This window comes from Cynoglossus semilaevis, chromosome 18, assembly GCF_000523025.1.
Source record: "Cynoglossus semilaevis isolate Cse_v1.0 chromosome 18, Cse_v1.0, whole genome shotgun sequence".
Taxonomy (NCBI): domain Eukaryota; kingdom Metazoa; phylum Chordata; class Actinopteri; order Pleuronectiformes; family Cynoglossidae; genus Cynoglossus; species Cynoglossus semilaevis.
Genome location: NC_024324.1, coordinates 2,792,685 through 2,814,361, shown reverse-complemented (window position 1 = coordinate 2,814,361; position 21,677 = coordinate 2,792,685). Strand labels below are relative to the sequence as shown.

The following is a 21,677-nucleotide window of genomic DNA, read 5'->3' as shown; positions in this document are numbered from 1 at the left end:
GCCAAATTCCCATCGAGCCGTTTTTTTTTTCCTACATCTCGATTCTCAGTTTACGTCTTTGATCAGTGCGATCATTTTTCTGAACTTCAGTGTCTTTTTTTATTTATCAAAAACCAACAAAAGTCTCCTTGTGATTTCTGTGCCGTCTTGTGAGGTTATCAGCTGTTGTTTTCCTCCAAACTGCAGAAACAGAAGGAGAAGAATGTTAGCTCTGGAGCCGGGAAAAAAACTTGACACTGAGGCCTACATTTATGGGCCACAAATGGCACCTAATCCGTGGGCCACAGTTCAGCCAACATTAAAATAACCATATATTGGATGTTACGATGTGAACATAAACGTCATCATTCAGCCCATATTTAATGACAAATTGTCCAAACTAGGTATGAGGTTTGAAGTTGCCACGGTTGTATGTGGTTGCAACTCACAGGCTGACACACAGGAGGCGCCATTAACTATGTGGTTCCTCTGGGGTTTGAACGCAGGACCTTCTGCGTGTAAGGCAGGTGTGATCACGCTGCGTTATTGAACCACATGATGTCAGTGGAATCTTAAACCTAAACTTTTTCTGACTCGTGGCTCAACGGTAATGGGATCGAGCCTTTTATTGGAGGGTGCTAGGTTCAAATCCCACCAACAGTTCCTTTGCTCCCAGGGTGTGTCCACTTCTATGGTGTGTCTGTGTCTCCATTTTGACGCTGTTTGTTTAAACCTGACTGGTCTGGTCCTGTAGGAGAGGTACGAGGCCGCCATCAAGAGGTCAACCAAGAAGACGTGGGCGGAGATCCGGCAGCAGAGGTGGTCCTGGGCCGGAGGACTCAACCAGACCTCCCGCAGAGAAAGTGAGTGTGGTGTACGAACCCTGTTAGAATCCTGAGCTGGTGCTGTGGCTCAGTGGTCCCAGTGACGCAACTCCAAGAACCAGTGGGGTCATCAGGGCGGAGCGCTGGATTTGAATCTCTGGGAATTCTTCTGTTATTTGAGGGTTTTTTTTTTTTTGTTTTTTTTTGTAGCAGCTGAAATCCTCAGAAGAGATTTTACAGCTAATTCCTATTTTCCCAGAATGCCTTCTTGTTGTGGTTGACGCTGAGGTCAACAGGAGTTTCTCTGCGTCCTGCTGCGACTGCAGTTGTCGACGCAGGAACGAGAGTGAAAAGCTCTGACTCTTGAACCTAACGTTACGTCCAAGTTAATCCACCTCCCTCCCATGCTTTCCTCTAAGCCCCGCCCCTTCTCCTCCTCCTCCTCCTCCTCCTCCTCCCTAACGTCCCGATTCAAATCCACCTCAGTAACGAGAAGGCAGTTTGACCTCAGAGGGTGGTGGGAGGAGCCAGAGTGAGCAGGCCACTCCTCCTCCTCCTCCTCCTCCTCCTCTTCCTCCTGGGCCTCGTCCCTTTTGTCAAACAGTTGTTGTCTGTTGCGTTCTCTCCGGTGCAGGCAGATGCTCGGCCTCCACGGTCAACTTACCCCGACAGGTGGACCCTGTCATTAACAACAGACTGTCCAAGTCCTCTGCCACGCTCTGGAACTCCCCCAACAGAAGTAAGGACGAGCCGGCGTCAATGTCCACCAGGCCTCCTCCTCCTCCTCCTCCTCCTCCCTCTCCCCCCACCCTTCTCCTCTTCACCCCGCCCCTCACCCCCACCTCCTCCTTTTATTATGAATTGATTATATAAACATAACTGTTGTCTCTGGTGGCCTGCTTGCCTGCCTGTGCTTGGTGACTGGTCATTTACCACCTACTCCCCCCCCTCCCCTCCCTCCCCCCCCACATGTGTCACACACATGCTCTGGGTCTGGTTTGCATCGTGTTTTGGTTTATTTTTGATTCCAGTCGGTGGTGGTTGTTGTTGGTGTCGTTGATTTTTTTTTTTTCTGCATTTTGGATCAGCCTTCCTGTCACCTCCACATCAACCAATCATGTTGTGTGTCACTGCCCTCCTCCTCCTCCAATCACTGTCACTGCTTCAGTGTAGTCAAACTGGTGATTTTATACGTGGATGACACTGTAGTGTGACTGATGCAGTACTCTGCAGTATTATTGTGTGTTTTACTCCATATGTGATAGTACTGTACAACAGATAAGCTAATCCATTCATTCATCAGTATCTGCAGATACTAAGTATTCAGTATCAGTATTGGATCCCCAGTTATAATAGGTTCAAACCTGGTAAATGTTACCAGTTAACTCACCTCACCTCAGTTTCACATTAACCCATGAATTCATGTGCATTTTTATGTTTTTTTTTTGCCTCGTTTCAAACTAACCAATCACCAACACAGTTTCTTGAATGCGTTACATCGGACGAAACTAACGTCAAGTCTGCGTCGTCTCGTGAACGTCGTTAGCATCGTCCTGGTCTCGGAGTTCGTCGTGGCTCGTGACGCGTGCCATGGTTGAGTTCCGTCCAGACTTGGATTTCTTGCCCGGTCATGACGGAGTCAGACGCTCCGTGGGTGCAGACACAGAGACAGAGGTGAATCATATTACTGCAGGGTCAGAGCTGATGTCGGGAAACCAGAGCTGAGTGTCTGAGTGTGGAGGACAGGAGGTGGTGGACATTAGATCCAGGCGTCGATAAACAGGTCCTTCATGAGGGACAGTCCACTAGTGGGCAGCAGCAGCAGCAGCAGTAGTTCAGGATATTCTTTGTCCTGCCGCATTGGAGCAGGAGGAGGAAGAGGAGGGATATTATTGTTGCCTAGCAACAGACAGAAGGTACTGGTGTTGCCAGTTAGTCATAAAACAGGTTGTAAAAATGATGCGTCTTGTTTTCGGCAGAGGCGACACAGAAACGCATCACTTCGATCGACCGGTCTCAGATTACGGAGATTAAGATGATTTACCTCATGAAGTGTTGATATATATTTATATATATTTATTTATATATTTCCTGATGTCATCTATTTGGAAATTAAACTTCACAAAATATGTTTAACTGATGCTTTAACCTTATGGAATTATTTTCTGCAATGCGTTGAGTCGCCACCTAGTGGTACCATGCATCATTGCTCTACTTTAAATTGTTGACTCTCTGGCTGCAAAGTATTTTCTTCCACAGTTTATGACTAAGTTCAGAGCTGGGACTTTTTTACCGTCCTTAACACGAAACTATTGGTTGTTGCTTTTTTTCGCTTCAGCTAATTTATGGTAAAAATTGTTGACATGCGTTGGACAGACTTGAAAAGACTCAATAGCAGAGCACATCCACACACACACGCCGTCATCGACCTTCATAATATTGGACAGAATTGAAAAGACTCAATAGTTGACGTTATAGCAGAGCACACCACACACACGCCGTCATCGACCTTCATCAGTGATCTCGTGGAGATCTGAAGTGTGTCCATCTTTACTGTTGTTTTTTACAGGTTTATGTAAAAAGTCAAATGTGAAAGTATTTGGGGGAAAAGTACGTTGTTTCTCGGTGTGAACAAATCCACTTCCTCTTTTCCTCTCTGTGTTTCCTGCGACTTCAGACATTTGTGTACTCAAGTATTTGTAGCTTGTGGACAAATACTTTCCAGCCGATCTTTGCTGGACTCAAAGATCGCTCTCTGTTGCTCAACAGACGGCGACGGGTTCTGTACGTGTGACGTTTCTGTTTCTGTTTCTGTTTCCATCCTTCATCACACGTCATCGGTGTTCCGTGCTGCTGCTGCTGCTGCTGCGTCTCCATCATGTGTCCCGTGAACACCGCACCAGCAGAGCGGTGTTAGGGTCGGAGCGGTGTGGGTGTGGTTAGTGGAAGATGGACACACACTAATTCTCAACTCACCACAAACTGACAGGCATTTTGTACTGCATCGATCTGAGTGTGGCGTGTGTTTTTTTTTTCTTTTTCTTTTCTTATTTTTCAGTGTTTTTTGGCCAAAGTGAAGCCATCCATCTGCTGTTCACTCTTTAAATGTGATCATCGCTCCCTGGCAGATTGGCGTCTGTGTTGTTATGACATGTTGAAGTTCATTTGACTGTTGGTCAGGATAAATCACAGATCTTTCCCTCTCAGCCCGCAGTCTGCGTCTCAGCCCGTGGGAGAGTCGGATCGTGGAGCGACTCATGACCCCGACGCTGTCCTTCCTGGCCCGCAGTCGCAGCGCCGCCACCCTCCTGAACAGCAGCGACTCCCGTGACTGTGAGTAACCCAGATCCTAAAACCTCAGCCTTTCAAAATACCCGCGCCCCTCATGTTTAACATCTTACTCAGACTGTGTTCTTTGCTAACTTCAGCCTCCACCAGCCCGCTGAAGTCCTGCTCCCATCAACACCAGAACTCCGCCGAACGCTGGAGACTTTCGTCCGCCAGTACGCCAGACATCACTCAACGCCAACGTCAACGGAACTTTACACCGGTGAGCATCGACACAAACTCTTCAGGTTCTGGTACGGTTCTCGTGGTCTCAGATCCTGGACCAGACCAGACTGATTAGATTTGCTGTTCCTGTGCTGCACAAGTTGTGAAAAACCAGGAAGTAATGAATCTGGTGCCCCTCCCCTGGTCCTCCAGGTTGACAAGAAGAAGAAAGAGAAGAAGGACAAAGAGAGGGAGAATGAGAAGGAGAAGAACGCTCTGACAAAAGTTCAGAAGAGGAGACAGACAACATCACCACTTCCTGCCACCACCAGATCACGGTCGGAGACCAGGTACGACAACTTCAAACGTTGGTGAGAAATAGAATTTGTTCTTCCAAAGAGGTGCCCTCTAGTGGCTCACTGCCGCCCTGCACTTTACTGGTAACCTGGATAGATTTTCTTACCTCTTCCTACACATTTCCCATCAGCCTCAGAGGCATTCAGAACCAAATGTTAGGCTTCAAATTGGTCCAGATCCTCCACTTGACCTGGTTACAGACCATAATAACACTCACTACAGCTGTACTGCAGCCTCCGCCCAATTAACATCCATCACCCACACCTCCCGTCTCTCCCCCTCAGCACCCCCAAACCCAAGAACAGACCTCCGTCTCCTGCCGCTCCTAAAAGTCGGCCCCTGTCCCCCCTGGTGCCAGCACCAGCTTCAAAGACCGCCACAGGAAAGAAGACTCCTCCACCTGGGTCCAAAACCAGACCCAAACGGGCTCAGACTCCAGCCAGGGTTCAGCCTCAGGCCGTCGCAGCGGTCGCCGTGGAAACGAGCCACGAGACCCAGCAGCCTGATGTTTCTGAGCAGAAGAAAAGTGAGTGACAAAGTGAACTGGGGAGGTAGAGTGTGTGTGGGTGTGTGTGGGTGGGGGTCAGGGGGTCAGGGGGGGTCAGGGGTCATTATTGGCCCTGGGCTTTGCCTTACAGGCTGAATCCAACCTGCAACTGTGTTCGTGCTCGATTCTGGAAATGTCTGCTTCTGAACCCACTTGAAGTCCCGTTGTTGTTGTTATCTGTTGACCAAATTGTTCCTCGGAGACAAAAACTCCGACGCAGGCTGTTTTTAACACCGTGAACCGAATGTGAACTGTGAGAAACACAGGCGTCAGCTCTTTTCTCTTTGTCTCCCAGACTCCACCAGCGTTCCTGCCATCACAGTTTCCTCTGCCCCAGTTACACCACCCACCAGCCTGCCGGGGGTATCAGCAGCTTATCCTGCCGTACCAAGTGTAGAACCGGCAACCTCAGCTGCTTCTCCTGCAGCAGTGAGCACCGATCCTGCTCCTTCTGCTCCTTCTGCTGCGGCTCCATCTCCAGCTCCATCTCCAGCTCCAGCTCCGGCTGCCTCCACCAACAAACCTTCGGCCGGCACCAACAAACCAGAGCAAGCCGCCCCAGCCCTGGCAGGGGGGGGTCAGGCTTCATTATTGGCCCTGGGCTTTGCCTTACAGGCTGAATCCAACCTGCAACTGTGTTCGTGCTCGATTCTGGAAATGTCTGCTTCTGAACCCACTTGAAGTCCCGTTGTTGTTGTTATCTGTTGACCAAATTGTTCCTCGGAGACAAAAACTCCGACGCAGGCTGTTTTTAACACCGTGAACCGAATGTGAACTGTGAGAAACACAGGCGTCAGCTCTTTTCTCTTTGTCTCCCAGACTCCACCAGCGTTCCTGCCATCACAGTTTCCTCTGCCCCAGTTACACCACCCACCAGCCTGCCGGGGGTATCAGCAGCTTATCCTGCCGTACCAAGTGTAGAACCGGCAACCTCAGCTGCTTCTCCTGCAGCAGTGAGCACCGATCCTGCTCCTTCTGCTCCTTCTGCTGCGGCTCCATCTCCAGCTCCATCTCCAGCTCCGGCTGCCTCCACCAACAAACCTTCGGCCGGCACCAACAACCCAGAGGAGGCCGCTCGAGCCTTGGCAGAGAAACGCAGACAAGCCAGGGAGCAGAGGGAGAGGGAGGAGCAGGAGCGCCTGGAACAGGAGCAAAGGAACAAGTGAGAACGACGTGTGATGATTCAGACGCGTCTCCGCCGCTGATCTGATCTGAGTCTAACCTTCACTAACTGTGTCCTCCTCAGGATCCTGCGGGAGGAGGCCATGGCCCGGGAGGCCGAGGAGAGGAAGCGCAGAGAGGAGGAGGCCAAGTTCATGGCCGAGCAGCAGCGTCTCCGAGATGACGCCCAGAGAGAGCAGGAGGAGAAGGAGGCGCAGGAGAGAGCCAGAGCTGAGCAGGAGGAGAACGAGAGGCAGCAGAAACAGGTCGGTCACCTGGAACGGGAACTTTATTTTATTGATGTTGGTGTGAAATTTCAGGTCAGGAGACATGGGAGGACAAAGGACTGTGTACCAGATATAAATAAGTGGAGGACAAGGTGTCCTCATCCCATGGTGTCCCATGATCTACCTCTGGTTTTGATACAATCTTAGATTTGGTGAAACATCTTCAAACCAAACAAGAACTGTGTGTGTGCTGAAGGTCCTGTGATGTGAGTCAGACGTTCTAGCACTGTTCTAGAGGGAACCTCGTGATGAGTTGAGGTTTTGATGTTCAGAAACGTCAACAACACGGATTATTTCCAGTGTTTGTTTGAGACTTGGATTTCGTGGGGGGGTGGGGGGGGGGCTCAGCCACACCAGTGTTTTTACTACAGTAGTAATCAAACAGTGAACCAGCTTCACAGACAGATTAAAGCTGCTCGTTACCATTACGTACTGTGTGACAACACTGGTTAAAAACCCCCTGTTTGTTCCATCAACCATCAGATTCCTACACGCTGCACCACATTCACCATCTGGGCAGATTAACGAAGGATCTGTCAGGGGAGGGGGGGGTTCACTTAACTGTATTGAACCCAAACATCAGCCCTCTCCCCCCTCCCCCCCTCCTGCTGTGACCCACTCTCACCCCCTCTGACTGTCTGGCATCAGAGCGGATTAAATACTGTACATGTATAAGTGTCGGGCGTCTGATGCCGGCCGCTGACCTCCATAATATAACACAGAGCTGCAGACAGTCGGCGGCCTGTGTGGCCCGCTCCCGTCTCGGACTCTTGTCTCGCTCCGCGGTGGGCTGACGGTCAGAGATAAGCAGGGTCAGTGTCCGCCTGTGGCTCCGCTCTGAGCCTCAATCACACCATTGTTCCAGAGACGTCGGCCGGAGTCGCTCACCACTGGAGTGGACTCCAGTTTTTATGGGTCTGACTGGAGCTCAAGTGTCTGAACATGAAAAAATCTTTTTTTATTGTGTGATTTATCCACATTATTCCCTGAACATGAAAAAATCTTTTTTATTGTGTGATTTATCCACATTATATATATATCTATAGTACAGTGTATATATTGAAGTCACTGCGTCGGGCTGTTAGAGGCTGTACTAAATTTAAGTCACATTTTGTTTTGTCTATTCATTTAATTTTTGACTTTCATTTTCATATTTGGCCATTAGCTGTTCCCCGAGTAACCTAAGGTCAAACCTTTTTGTTACATTTCTGGGTAACTTTACGCTAATTCAATGCTACAAAATTAGCTGTATTTTAGTTTAAATAAAATTAGGCATAAATAACAAAAAGTTAACCAGGAAAACCAAAAGGTACCAAGGCTGCCAATAAATAAATAGTCAAAATAAGCCTGAAAAACAAATACATAGAACAGATTCAGAATAAAATAGAATGGTTTGTAATAAAGAAAATGAAATAAAAATGCATTTTCCCTGTGGTCAACAGTAAAACAAATCTACAGGCCATAATAAATCCAACCACAATGTGATGTGCGTCAGCCAGGCCTGCAGCCAATCAGGACGAAGCTGCGTCGTCACAGAGATGCTTCTCATTCAGTGCAGAACTGACACGAGCGCCTGACTCTTCTTCTTCTTCTTCCTCTTCTTCCTGAAGGCTTCGGTCTTCGTCATGTGACTTCGTGGTTTTACAGCACAGACAGCAAAAGTTGGGCAACGTCACCTCCTACCTACATACACCCCACACCCAGCATGCATTGCTGGAAATCCATCATGATACACTGCATTATTAAACAGTGATCATGAAGCTGCGCAGCCAACTGGGGAAATGCTGCCTCCTGGTGGTTAAAGGCGGGAATGATTTGTTTGTTTAAATACAAACAAAGTGATAAGAAAACAGTTGTCACTTCAGTGCACATCTGCACTCTATATGAGATGGAACATCTTAGGTTTTAATTCCTTTGGGACTGCAAAAAATATTTGTCTATCAAAGTCTGATGCAAAAATACAAGAAAGAACTTCAGCAGACTGCAAACAATATTTAATTAAAGTCTGATTAATGCAAAAATACAAGAAAGAACTTCAGCCTTTGACGTTGTCTTTTTTTTCCAGCGTGAGGAGGCTGAAGCTAAAGCTCGTGAAGAGGCCGAGCGTCAGCGCATCGAGAGGGAGAAACACTTCCAGAAGGAGGAGCAGGAGAGACTGGAGAGGAAGAAGGTGAGGGGATGGGGGAGATAGGGGAGAGTCACACATGTCAGCTGCTGCTTCCTGTCCTTAAATCAAAGCACCAGACGTTAACTGACTGATCTCTCCGTCAGCGCCTGGAGGAGATCATGAAGAGGACACGGAAGAGTGACGCAGGAGAAAAGGTCAGAGATTAAAACACAAGCGAACACCACGGAAATGAAGACTTGTGTCTTGTGTTGTTTGGACCTCACAGAAGACTTGTTGTTCTTTGCAGAAGGAAGTCAAAGTCTCTCCGCAAGTAAATGGGAAGGAAACAGAGCTCAGTCAAGGTAGGTGTCACATCACAAAAAATATAGGTTTTCTCCTTTAAAGTAAAACATTTTAAGGTCTTAAGATTTCCAAACATTGGCCACAAGGTGGCATAGTGGCTCAGGCTTTTGCCTGACAGCAAGGAAATGAGTGGTTTGAGGCCCAGTGGGATGTGATGGTGTCAGTGTTTGGAGTTTAAATCTTCTCCCTGTTGCTCGTGCTTTTGGTTCGAGTCCCAGTGGGATGTGATGGTGTCTGTGTTTGGAGTTTAAATCTTCTCCCTGTGTTTGTGCTGTTTCTCCCACCGTCCACAAACATGTAGAATTAGGTTAATTATTCACTCCTAACTAACATTTGGTGTGAATGCTGGTGTGAATGGTTGTTTCCAAATGTGACTCCTAAATGTTTGCTTCACCTCCGTCTCTGCAGCTCCTGGAAACCTTCAGACTTCCAGCCCTGCTGCCGTTGTGAACGGCGTCCAGCCCACCTCTCACCAAAACGGCGTGGCGGCCAACGGAGAGTCGTCAGACTTCGACGACATCATGAAGCTGAACAAGAACAGCGGCTCTGGTCAACAGCAGCCCATCCTGCCGTACGAGGGCGGAGAACCGTTTCTGATGAAGACAGGTCCCATGAAGTCCCAACACGTGGCAGGTACAGACCCACAGAATACAGTATGACTCTTAACTAGATCTTAAGTAACTTGCATATATCTTTTGGTTAACTTGGAGCTAATTCAATGCTAAAAATGACCTGCGTTGTTAGCTATAGCTAAATAAATGTCGGTATAGAACTAAGATTGCTGTTATTTTCTGACTACTTTTTGGCCTCACACTGTCTCCGTTGTCCACAGAGGTCCTCTGAGACCCACACCCACAGAAGGAGTCACTTCCAATGGCTCTGCCTGAGCTACGAGATTTCATACCACACCACAGCGGCTTAAAAAACTGTGTGCCAAACAAACAAACAAAACTGCGCTGAAATCACCTCGACATAGACAGTAACTGCCACAGTAGTGAAGAGGAGGAGGAGCAAGATGATAATCTGCCTGGATTGAGAAAGTGCTCATTCAAATTAACCATACACAGTATAAATATATATATATATAAAATAATAAATAAATATATAAAAACATGCAACAAGTATTCTGTCTTCACAGCGTGTTCTGGTGCAGCATTTGTCAGGTTTTATTAAAAGAAAAAAATGTCACAAGCAGATTTTACGGTGCACCTTAAAGATGACTGACAATGTAACAAAGTTTTAGAAAACACATCATTAAAAAGAACCAGGAAATGCGTAATATTCTGCAATGGTTGTTATTATTACTGTTGTTATGATATTGTTATTGTAATCTTATGTTGAAGATGTTTGTGCGTGTGTGTGCGCGTGTTTGTTGTTTTTGTGTTGGATTACTGAGTTATTTAACATACAGAGAGACTGGCCACAGGACAGTGTATGTAAATGTATTATGAGCCTGGCTGCCTCGGCCTCCTGATGCAGGAGATCTGTGAAATAAAGCTTTATGAAAGGGAAAGCCTCCGTTCTCTTTTTCATGTCAGGATGTACCGGAAATGCTCCTCCGATCTCCGAAACTCCGAATGCTAGGACTTAGTTTAAAGGTAAGGAACTTATTTACAAAATACCAAAGAAATACATCAAGTTTGCATGTTTAAAATGTAACTAAAACGTTGCTATATTTATATATATTCGCATTTTTTTAAAAACTTTAAAAAAAAATTAAATCTCCGCAGGCAGAACTAGAGTTAGCATTTGTAGCATTGTGCTTATGTTCTGTAATCCTCTGTTTCCGGAACGAAGTATTTATTTAAAGTTTTTGTTTAGTTTCTCTATAGAGTGTTGTTTTAGATTTTTTTAATCGTTTTTAATTAAATGATAATATTTTTGCTTAACGTATATTTCCGTGGACTGTTTGACACGTTAACACTTGGAGCCAGGAGAGGGCAGCAATGTTCTAAATTACAAAGATACACATAACAGACACGTTACAAAATGACTATTATCTCTCCATCTTCAACGACTTTCATTAGTCTTGATGCATTAAAACGTAGAGGGGAAAAAGACAAGGAAACCCGTGAATACAACAAAGTATCTTTTGTCTCTTACAGAATTAAAAATAATTATTCAGGGGGTAATACGTCGTATTAAACTTAACCATATTGCAGTCTGTTTGCTTGATTTGAATGGATGACACATATGCTCCACGGGTCTCATGTTGCAGTGTCCAAGCACCACATTAGTCCCTTTAGTCCTGCTGACTTTATTTCACTGCTGTTTCATGGACCCATCAGTCACAGTTGTCCTCTGCCCCCTTGGAACTCTAATCACCAGTGAACAGTCAGTAAACAGTCCCGTAGCCACGAGTAACAGACAAAGAGACGAGTGTTTTCACAATGTGGCCGAGATTTATCCAGGGTTAATTTTAACTTTGGCACATTTGAGGCTCCTGCACCTGTGCTGTGAAGGAAAGTGTCATTTGAAAGGTTTTACTGAAGTGTTGACGCTACTTTTTCTATTAAATATCCACACTACGTTAAATACATTTTAGTAATACATATTATTTGCACACGACTGAGAATTCAGAACAGAATCCCCACTTTTCCTTAGGAAAATGAAGCTGGATCGATTCGTTTAACGGCGGACTGGAAAAAAACGTTGGGAACACTATCAAACTACGTCTCGCGTTTTCACGCCAAGTCCCGCGTGGCTTAAACATTACCATCGACCACGGATAGCATTGACTGCTAACTGGTCGGGAGCTGTAATTAAAAATCGCCTTGACGACCATTACAGAACATTTAGCACGAATTTAGGACTGAATTTGTTCTCTTTTATACTTTGTGGACAATGATACCGTAAACCACGCTCTTCACTGACGGTGCATATTGCTAGGTTTGGCGACAGTGCGCCACCGCCGCTGCCAACTAGCTAAGTGGCTAAAGAAGCTAAGTGGCTAACGTCCATTGGTTCGTGTCGTTGCGGTAAAACCAGGAAGGAAAGGTTGTTCAAGTCCTGCAGGCATCGATTTGTGTAAAGCGCACTCGCCAGGTCTACAGTTAACCAGGACAAGGTAACTACCACTCGGTTTTCATTTTTTGTTAAGCTAATGGCTGTTAAAGTTCTTCTGAGATGATTTTAATGTGTTGCGCATCATTGCGTTCTTGATTGAATTACGGCAGCAGCCACTTGTCTTTACCTCCACTATTTAATATGTTCTGACCTAATGACACCTGTGATGAAATTTACCTCAAATTTAAGGTCTTAGCTTTAGGTATTCTGTAAATAAAGTAAATAAAGAGTAAGAACTGTTTTCAGGGCTAATTACATTTGTGACCTAAATTCGGCTTTCCCTTTATAACACACGTGCAACCAACGTATGCTAGTAATAATTAATAATTTCTGCTACGAGGTTAACACCTAATTATATGTATATATATTGTGTTTATCTTCTTCTGTGTTTTGTGATTTATAATCTTGTTGCTCATCTGACCTGGTCTACTTCAGCGCAGTATCTGGTTTTCTCGTGTTTAATGATTTACATCACAATCGGTCGTGTTTGTATCCCTGGTCAAATAAGCTCTTTACATAAAAAAACAAAAAAAACAAGCCGGACTGCTTTCCACTGTAACCGAAAACCTCCGCGGCAACAACAGCTACAGAAGGGATCGCAGAATTTACTCGCGTTGCAGTAAAAGTAAACACATTGTCGTCTCCAGAGGATCAGCCTTCCTCCCGGAACTGTTTAAATTGTTTGGGGATTAATTACAATACTGGCAAAGGCTTTTTTTAAACAGCAGAAGAGCACCAGTGACAATTAGGTGGTAAATTAAAAAAACAAAAGACCTTGAATCTCTGACAGTGGTTTTATCATTTAACAAAGAACGGGTTTCAGTTGGTAACGAGGTGATGTTTATACCGTATTGTGTTGTTACAACATCAGGACATTTTAAAGTTGAGGCTTTTGTGAAGTCCTGCTTTAGACTTTGACCTGCAGTATCTCCCCCACCAGACTCTTAAAACATTCAGCAATTTCTTAGTTGTTTTTATTCTACATTGTATTCCCAACAGATCATAACATAATCTGTTAATGCGTGTTAAGAAATCTGAGACAAAATGTTTCTTATTTTTAATATTTTTTATCCATAAAGTAGTTACACAATAATCTATCTTCTTTAACATTATGGTTTCACTCAAATTTTAATTTCCGTTCATTATTTATCTGCACTGGAGCAGCGTGGGTCGTTGGAAGGATTTCATAGAAGCAAAAGTGAAAGGAAATGTTTATAAGATGGAAGTGATATGTTGTCTTAGAGTTGGCCGCTGACCATACGACACGCTGAGTGGAAAAATGATATTTTTTTCATGTTCTGATAAACAGATCATGAGCCAGGCTGAAATAAAGTTCAGTTAATTTACAAAATGTAACGACACGGAAGATTCAACTTTCCCTCAAACAGTTTCTGTAAATTGTCATCTCTCTCATAAGAAAAAACAGAGCTGATGATCTGGTCTGTGGTGGGTTTCTGTGTTTGTGTTGGGCCTTAGTAACAGCCTGGATATCCTGTGTGCACATAAGCTCCTCTCGTCTCATGTTGCTGCCATTTCAAAAGCTAATGCTGCTCCAGCTGTCTGCTACTGTCTCCAACCTCAGCTTCTGTATGTTTCGGCCACTTGTGTTTTGATTTATACCTTTCGACACTTCGAGGTCACGGCTTTACGGTTTCAGTAGAATCTCTGGCACTAAGGTCAGGGTGAAGGAGTGAGAAGGTCAGGCCTGTCAGTAAGTCTGGACACAGGTCACTGTCCCATCGTTATGCATGTGGAGGATGTTTGTGTGTGTGTGTCAGTTCTACTGGTGATACTGGTGAGTATTTCCTGGAAGGGGGGACGTCATGTGTCCTGTTTGGGTTATGGTTCTATTCAAAAGCCTGGTTTTTGACTGTTGTTACTGTTCCTTGTACTGTTCCACTGAATTTCAGAGTCAGCTGAATCATCGCAAACATTTTAAACACACAAACTGTGAACCAACTCTTTAGGTTCAAAGAGCAGCATCTTCCAGAGTTGGAACTGTGCTGTGGCCCAGATGGGGTGACACTAAAGCCTCATTTTTCTGTGTTTAAGGACAGGAATCTTCTGAAGAGCAGAAGAAGATGTCGAAGGCTCCGGATTCTCACGTTCAGTCTCGGTCCAGATCAAGGTCCAGGTCCAGGTCGTACTCCAGGTCTCACACCAGAAGCCGGTCCCGCTCAAGATCCAGGAAACGTCGCTATAGGTAAATGTAACTGTTTGTCTCCTCAGTAATTGTGATTCAGAGATGAAACACTTCAGTAATCCTGTGAATAAAAGAACACATTCAGTGTTTTGTCTGTCAACAAACCAACAGAGGTCAATAAAGACAGAGGCTTCTTTTCATGTCATGGCAGCAAAACATGTAAAAAAAATGCAAACAGACGTTTTTTAATGATTTGAATGTGTACTCAGCCTGTAAACAAACGCTCACTTCTACCAGTCAGGCAGGCAGAGCCTGTTCCTGTGTCAGTCTCACGTCAATGCAGCAGTTCAAAAGTCCTGTTTCGACTAGTTTTTTTAAACCATGCACTGCTGCGTCTTTGGGAAAATCATCTTTCATCACATTCTTTTTTTTCCTCTCTCTCTTCTCTCGTCCAGCTCCAGGTCTCGTTCCCGCTCTCGTTCCCACTCTCCCTACAGAAACTACCCATCTCGGGACTACCAGAACAACAGAGGGGGCTACAGGGGCTACAACCGCGGCTACAGACGCCCGTTCCACTATAGAGGCAGGAACCGTGGCTACTACCAGCGTGGTCATTACCAGAACAGAGGGGGAGGTGGAGGATACAACTACAAGTCCAACTGGCAGAGTGGTGGTGGTGGTGGTGGCGGCGGCGGCGGCGGCGGTGGAGGCGGTGGTGGGGCCTGGCACGATCGTCACCATGACCAAGATCACCACAGCCCTCGAAGGGGGCGCTCACGCTCCCGCACACCCAAGAAGCGATCAGGCAGCCGTAGCCGCTCTCGCTACTCTGACCAATCATCATCAGGCAGATCCCGGCGCTCCAGGCACTCAAGCAACTCCTCGCGGTCCAGATCCTCATCTCGCCGCCGTAATACCAAAAGCAAACCAGGGGGCAAGGAAGTGAAAGACAAGCTGGTGGAGAACCAGGTGAAGAAGCAGAGTCCAGCATCAGACGGTGCTGACATCGAGAAGGCGTCAGGAGGGAAGTGGATCGAGTTTGACAGGAGCCCCAAACCAACCAGTGACAAGAAAGACGACGCACCACCTGCTTCTGAGTCCAAAGGTCCTGGCAGCGGTGGATCCATGTGGAAATCCATCGGCAGCTCGTCACCTCCAGCCACGAGCCCCAAAAGTTCAGGACAGTCCTCCAGCTTTGGCTTTGGGTTCTTCTCAAAGGAAGAAGCTAAAGTTGGGGATAAGACTGTGATCTCTACAGCCTTCAAGAAGTAGGTTTTTATTACAGTGTCTCAAAACCAATGACATTGTTACAATTTTTAAAATTCCCTTCTGTCAAAGTCAAATTTCTAAATTCTCTTTTACTCAAACTTTCTAATGTTGTGTTGTTTCTTTTCAGATTTTTGGCTGATAACAAGAACAAAAAGCAGGCATCTGAAAATGAGAATGAGCGTGAGCAAGAGCTGAGCGCCCCCGACAGGAGCCTGGAGAAACTGAACAAGAGTGAAAACCTTTTCAGCATCTCGTCCTCTTCCTTCGAGTCCAAGGAGGAAAAAGTTCAGCCTTTCTTCGAGGCTGAAGAGGAGGAGTTCCTCAAGTCTCATGGGCTGAAAGACCACATGGACGAGGACCTGGATGTCCAGCCGGCTCTGACGGCTCGGGACATTTTCGGGAAGTGGGGCGACGAGCCGAGCTACTCCACGTCCTACCCATCAATCAAGGAGAAAAGCAGGAGAGATAATGATGAACCTGAGCCTGCAGATCAGCTGGGCGAGGAGTTGTACCACAGCCGCAAACACAAGAAAGAGGAGAAGGCCAAGAAGAAGGAGAAAAAGGAGAAGTCTCGGATGTGTTTGTTTGTGATTAGATGATGTTTGGAGCTGGAGTCTGATAAACTGTTGAGATGTGGTAGGAACAAGGAGAAGAGTTCAACAGTTCAGCCTGGACGTCTGTCATCGACCAGGGAGGACTTTGAGCTGAAAATGTCTTCCTTCGATGACATGCCAAGGTTTGACCTGTAGAGCTTATTCATGCGTTTTATCTCTTGACCAGTTTTACGTCACATCCTATGTTTATGTATTTCTTACAAACCTGATATTCTTCATTAGCACAGACAATTAAATTACATATCTGTGCTATTTCCAATAGGGCCATGTCTCTAAGGGGACCCTGCCCCTAACTTTGCAAACCACTGTTGGTTTCTGTCATCCTATTTATCCATGATTACTTCATCTCAATCTTTATTTATTTTTTCAGCTCCTTCCTGTCGAAAGATCGCGTCGTGCCCCGGGATCTGAACATTCCCAAGAAAGAGTCCGATTTTTACTCTGTGTTCCAGCAGATTCAGGCAGCGCAGCTCCGCCGCAGCCCGTCTGAGCTCTTTGCTCAGCACTTAGTCTCCATTGTGCATTACATCAAAGGTAGAGTATGTGACGTGTGGCTTTGCCACAGTCTGACAGGAGAAGGAGGCGACAGTCGACGGGGAAACAGACCTAAATATTCATATTTCTGCTGAGTGACATCAGTTACTGCTCCTGGGTGTGAGATAACTCTTCTGTTCTCCTGTGGATTTACAGCACAACACTTCAAATCCTCAGACATGACTCTGAGTGAGCGGTTTGCCATGTACCAAAGAAAAGCTGCAGAGGCAGAATTGATGAAGCCAAGGAAGAGTCCAGAAATCCACAGGTATGTCCAGCCGTAGACGCACCAGTCACTGCTGCGACAAAACACTTATTTTATTAATTATTTTATATTTAATCATTATTTTTTGTGTTGACCCACTGACATCACTTCCTCCTCTTCTCAGGAGAATCGATGTTTCCCCCAGTGCCTTTAAGAGGCACTCTCACCTGTTTGAGGATTTGGAGGAGACGAGCTACAAGGTGACCCGTCCTTTTGACATTTGACCTATTAATGGAACAAGAAAAAAAAAATCTTGCCAGGATCCAGAGCAGCAGTGTTCAGCTTTGTGCTTTTCTTTCAAAGGATGCATATTTCTAAATCAAAAGAGCCCAATTGTGTTTTGTAAGTGCCAAGCAAGCCCCCCCCCAGCCTATGAGATATGGTTATTGATTGGGTAGAAACGAGGCCGAGAACAGGCTAAAAGGAAGTGAATTAAGATCCTGAGTCCGAGCCTGTCAAGGGACGCTTATCTGTCTGCCTTTACCTTGTAAGTATTTTTTTTCGAAAAAAAAAAGCCACAAAAGAATTGAAATTGTCTTTATTGAACTGTGCTACATGCATGCTGCTGGTTTATGGTGGTGCTGTCTGTACTTCACACAGTGGACAATGGTTTAGGTGGGGGGGGGGGGGGGGGGGGGGTGAAGTCACTGATCACAGTCACCAACACAGACAACATTAGGGATGTAACGATGCATCAGGAGTCGATGGGGGGGAAAACGGGGTACAAATGCGAGATGATTTGCAACGATTTAAGTAAAAATGAATCGCGACACAAGGCGTAAAGAGGCTGCGTTCTTGTCATACTCTGACCCTACACACTCTAGTACAGTAGGGGGCGGTAGAGGCCTAAAAACGTTGGTCGTGACCCACTGTTAAATCAAGACGTCAGGTAACCTGTTCCACAGACACCAACAGCATATGTTGTTTAATATGTTGACATTTAACCAGGTCAATCAGACCTTTAATCAGAGGACATCAATGTTGATGTTATCTATCAAAGATTTTCAGTTTATGAGGTTCACAGATCATTTCAGTTGGTGACGGGAGTTCTTACGAATAAAGGATTGTTATTTAGTCATAATTTGTTGGGAGCTCATTTTCTAAAATCGTAATAGAATCGTTATTGATGTCGTAAGTTGAGTGTGTCGTTTCACTCTAAGAGAACATATATATATATTGTATATTTACCACCTAACTGTCGGGCAGCTGTATTAAAAACTGTATGGATGATCATGTGAGTGAATCACAAACATTTGCCTCATGTTGTCGGACAGACGTCTGGGAAAGTGGTAAATGAAGACCTTTCTCTTCCTGCAGGATCCAAGTAAAAAGTTCAAAGGTGACGTCATGGACCTCAGGCTGGATATAGAAAGACGCAAGAGAATCGCAGGGAAAGATCGAGACTTCAAACGTGAAGGAGCCAGGAGCCCCGGGGGCTCCCGAGGGCCGAGCAGAGAGAAGTCCTCTGAGAAAACTGGGAAACACCACAAAAAATCCAAGTAGGTTTCCCCGGGACAGAAACAGTTTGGAAAAAATATTATCCACCAACTTTTACTGATGCTGAGTTTGGCACCCGTACAGGAAGGGCAAGAAGAAACGGGATCGCTCCCAATCTTCCTCCTCCTCCTCCTCCTCTCCTTCCCCTCCTCCTCCACCTTTCAGAGGTAAAGAGTACATGGGCGAGGGGATGGAGCACTCAGAGGAGGGCTACGGCCAACCACGCTACCCTCCACGAGACTACGGCGGAGCCGGAGACCGTGGCCCGCGAGATTATGAGGGCCACAACCCAGAGAGAGGCAGAGGACGTGGATTTGTAAGTTTGTCTCGAGGATTTCCTCTTTTTTTTTTCTATTATCATCGTCTTTGATTTTAGAAAGTGAATTCTCATCATCGTCCTCTAACAATTCTCTGTCGTCCTGGGGTCACAGTAGACCGCATTTCACTGCTGTCTGTCCTCCTAATACTGAGGAACATAATGTGGATGATGATGATGATGATGATATTGATGATGATGGAACTTACTCAAACATTTTCCAACAACTTCCACATTTTTTTATTAAGGTAACGTAGAGCAGATCAGTGGAAACTCCTCAATAAACCAATGTGTGGTTTCCGTCAGTATCTTGACATGTTGTTCTAAATATCTTTATTTATTTTTTTATTATAACTCTGACACATTTACAAATCTTTCTGTCAGAATGAAAACCTGTCTCTGTTTGACTGCTGCTCAATGAAAACACAATCATTGTTCTGGTTCCAGTTCCCCAGAGTCAGAGGGAGAGGTTGGAACAGGGGAAATTATCAAGGCAACAATAGCAATGGAAACCCTGGCAATGTAAATGTCCCAGTGCGCCCCCCAGAGGAGGAGTGGGACCCTGAGTATACTCCAAAGAGCAGGAAGTATTACCTGGTGAGTACTGAGCAGTGAAAAGTGATTGATTATGTTTTAATAATTTTAATAAGTTGAACACAGTCTGAACAAACGCACCTCGACCTTCACCTCCAGCATGACGACCGTGACGGAGAAAAAACCTGGTCCGATAACCGCGGGCGAGGCAGGGGTGCTTTCCCTGCCCGCCGCGGACGCTTCGTGTACAGGAAGGGAGGCGGCAGCAGCCCCAAGTGGACCCACGACATGTACCAGGGAGGAGAAGAGATGGGAGACGACAGTGTGGAGGTGGAGCACAAAGACACAAAGGGACCCGGAGACCCCGGACTTAAGTAGTCGAAGCTGCTGCTGCTTCATTTGGTCAGAGACACGGTCACAGGGGCAGTTCACATGACGGCGGAGCCGAGGAGTCACTATAGAAATTTAATTCACAACAAAGACACTAGATGGCAGCCTTGCCTTAACAGCAGGGTTGGAGGAGGTGCTTTGAATCCGTGAAATGGTTTAAATGTTAATGTTGTGCTTTCAAGGTTTGAAAGTGATTTTTTGGGTTTTTTTTAATCATAATTATTTTTATTAGGTAGCAGCAAGATTTTGGTGTAAAGTCAATTTTTACAGCAAAACTTCATGAAATAGTCTTTGGTGTAGGGACGATTAGATTTTACTGTGTTGGAACTATACTGCCCTCTGCTGGATCACTTGATGATTACATGAGAAAGGCTGATCCATCCCAATATTTATATATCACCGTTTAGCAATTTAGATTTCTTTCTTTTCCCAACCTGGCATTGGGGATTAGGTGGAATTGAACCAAGAACCCTTTAAGTAGAATGTGAAAATTCTATCATTGCAGTTGTTGTTGTTGTGCTATAAAGCGCTGTACAGCTCTTTATTGATTTATTGACCAGGTGAGTTCTTTAGAACTCTTTAGTCCCGACTGATCTGCCAGTCAGTGGCGTCGTTGAGAAGACGTTCTGTAAATGTCACAGTAAAAAAACTCTGACGCTTCATGTGAACCGCCCTGACGTAGTTCTCCGTCGCGGTTCTGGTCCTTTGATCGTGAAGTACCCTGCTGTTAACGCCTCGAATGCAGAGCAGCGCGCTCGTTAGCCGTGTCTGTGAGTCAAACTGACGGTTGTTGGTTTGTTTTTTTTTTCTTTTTCTTTTTAATCTTAATGGTCTTGTTTTGCAGCTGGACGATTTCGGTGTGTCTTCGTAAGAAAGAAGGAAGTAACTGAGGGAGGAGAGGAGGACAAACTGAGAATATGACAAAGAAAAAGTGTCCGTGCCTTAGGAGGGAGAAAATACTGTCAGTGTGTGTGTGTGTCTCTGAACTGTGTGTGTGTGTGTGAAGGTGCAGCCGTCGACGCTCCACGTCAGTGTCGATCAGAGAACTGTTCACCTTTCATCCTCTCTGTTTGTTCTCTGGTGTGAGTCCAGGAAATGTTTCATCCGTTCCACGGGACCAATCAGTGGTGGACGACGGACTCTGACTCACCTACAGGCCATCATCAGTGGTGCCTTCAGTTGAGCACCGTTAACGTGTTACACGTCATGCTCTAAAGAAATACAGAATGCTCATTTTCACTTGTGACATCGTACACCTCTGGTTAAAGCTGCGACAAAACAGTTTTGAACAAAAGCACAGGAATCGTTGGATATTGAACTTTATTTTTAATGAAAATTAATTTAATTTACAGTCACACGATGGCTTCAAATCTCCACTGAACTTCATCAAACACAGCAAATTTACCTCGCTGCACAACTCGTGGGCCGCCGCCCCACACTTTGGGAACCACTGTTGCGTCACACATATTTGCTTTTCAAATTTAAGTGACATACAAAGATAACCACAGGAGCGCAGCGCCCTCTAAAGACCACTGACATGTCTTTGTCCCCTTCACAGCAGTGTATTGATCTGCAACTGGTCGAACGTGTCCTGGTTTATTTGTTAGGTTAAGCAAACGTTAATGTGTTAACGCTGCGGTCATGGCTGTACCTGAAGGCACCACTGTTGACAGTCTGTTGATCTACAGTTTCATTTTCTGAATCTTCACTTATTCTGTTTGGAAACATTCTCGCCTCAGTGAACCGCAATAGAAATAGAAAACAGATCAGTTCCGTCGGCGCTGCTCCGTCCTACGTTTTTAGAAATAGAAAACCGATCAGTTCAGCTCCTGTTGGTTCAGGGAGTCCGTCGGCGCTGCTCCGTCCTACGTTTGTCTGTACATAGAGCATGTCGTGAACAGAAACTGTAGCAGACTCCTGTCGTTACTTCCC

The 21,677-nt window shown here is 45.7% G+C and overlaps 2 protein-coding genes across 2 annotated transcripts in view; both read left to right on the top strand.

The window, feature by feature from the left end:
* The window catches only part of LOC103394022 (MAP7 domain-containing protein 1), a 41,313-nt gene extending 30,683 nt beyond the window's left edge, over positions 1–10,630 (top strand). Inside the window, exons 6-19 of the mRNA XM_025065233.1 lie at positions 734–842; positions 1,438–1,542; positions 4,011–4,136; positions 4,232–4,353; positions 4,509–4,645; positions 4,937–5,178; positions 5,495–5,685; positions 6,192–6,361; positions 6,446–6,626; positions 8,713–8,817; positions 8,919–8,969; positions 9,062–9,116; positions 9,526–9,750; positions 9,950–10,630. Coding sequence (XP_024921001.1) covers positions 734–842; positions 1,438–1,542; positions 4,011–4,136; positions 4,232–4,353; positions 4,509–4,645; positions 4,937–5,178; positions 5,495–5,685; positions 6,192–6,361; positions 6,446–6,626; positions 8,713–8,817; positions 8,919–8,969; positions 9,062–9,116; positions 9,526–9,750; positions 9,950–9,960 — 1,830 coding nt within the window. The 3' untranslated portion in view covers positions 9,961–10,630. The remainder of the gene's footprint in view (positions 1–733; positions 843–1,437; positions 1,543–4,010; positions 4,137–4,231; positions 4,354–4,508; positions 4,646–4,936; positions 5,179–5,494; positions 5,686–6,191; positions 6,362–6,445; positions 6,627–8,712; positions 8,818–8,918; positions 8,970–9,061; positions 9,117–9,525; positions 9,751–9,949) is intronic.
* Positions 10,631–10,652: 22 nt separating this feature from the next.
* thrap3b (thyroid hormone receptor associated protein 3b) lies at positions 10,653–21,363 on the top strand. The gene is given in 12 exon segments (XM_008331150.3): positions 10,653–10,715; positions 14,241–14,386; positions 14,782–15,594; positions 15,723–16,331; positions 16,580–16,743; positions 16,900–17,011; positions 17,133–17,208; positions 18,326–18,507; positions 18,590–18,821; positions 19,269–19,418; positions 19,515–19,685; positions 20,590–21,363. Coding segments are annotated over 12 exon segments (2,730 nt in total). The 5' UTR covers positions 10,653–10,667; the 3' UTR covers positions 20,617–21,363.
* Positions 21,364–21,677: the final 314 nt, after the last annotated feature.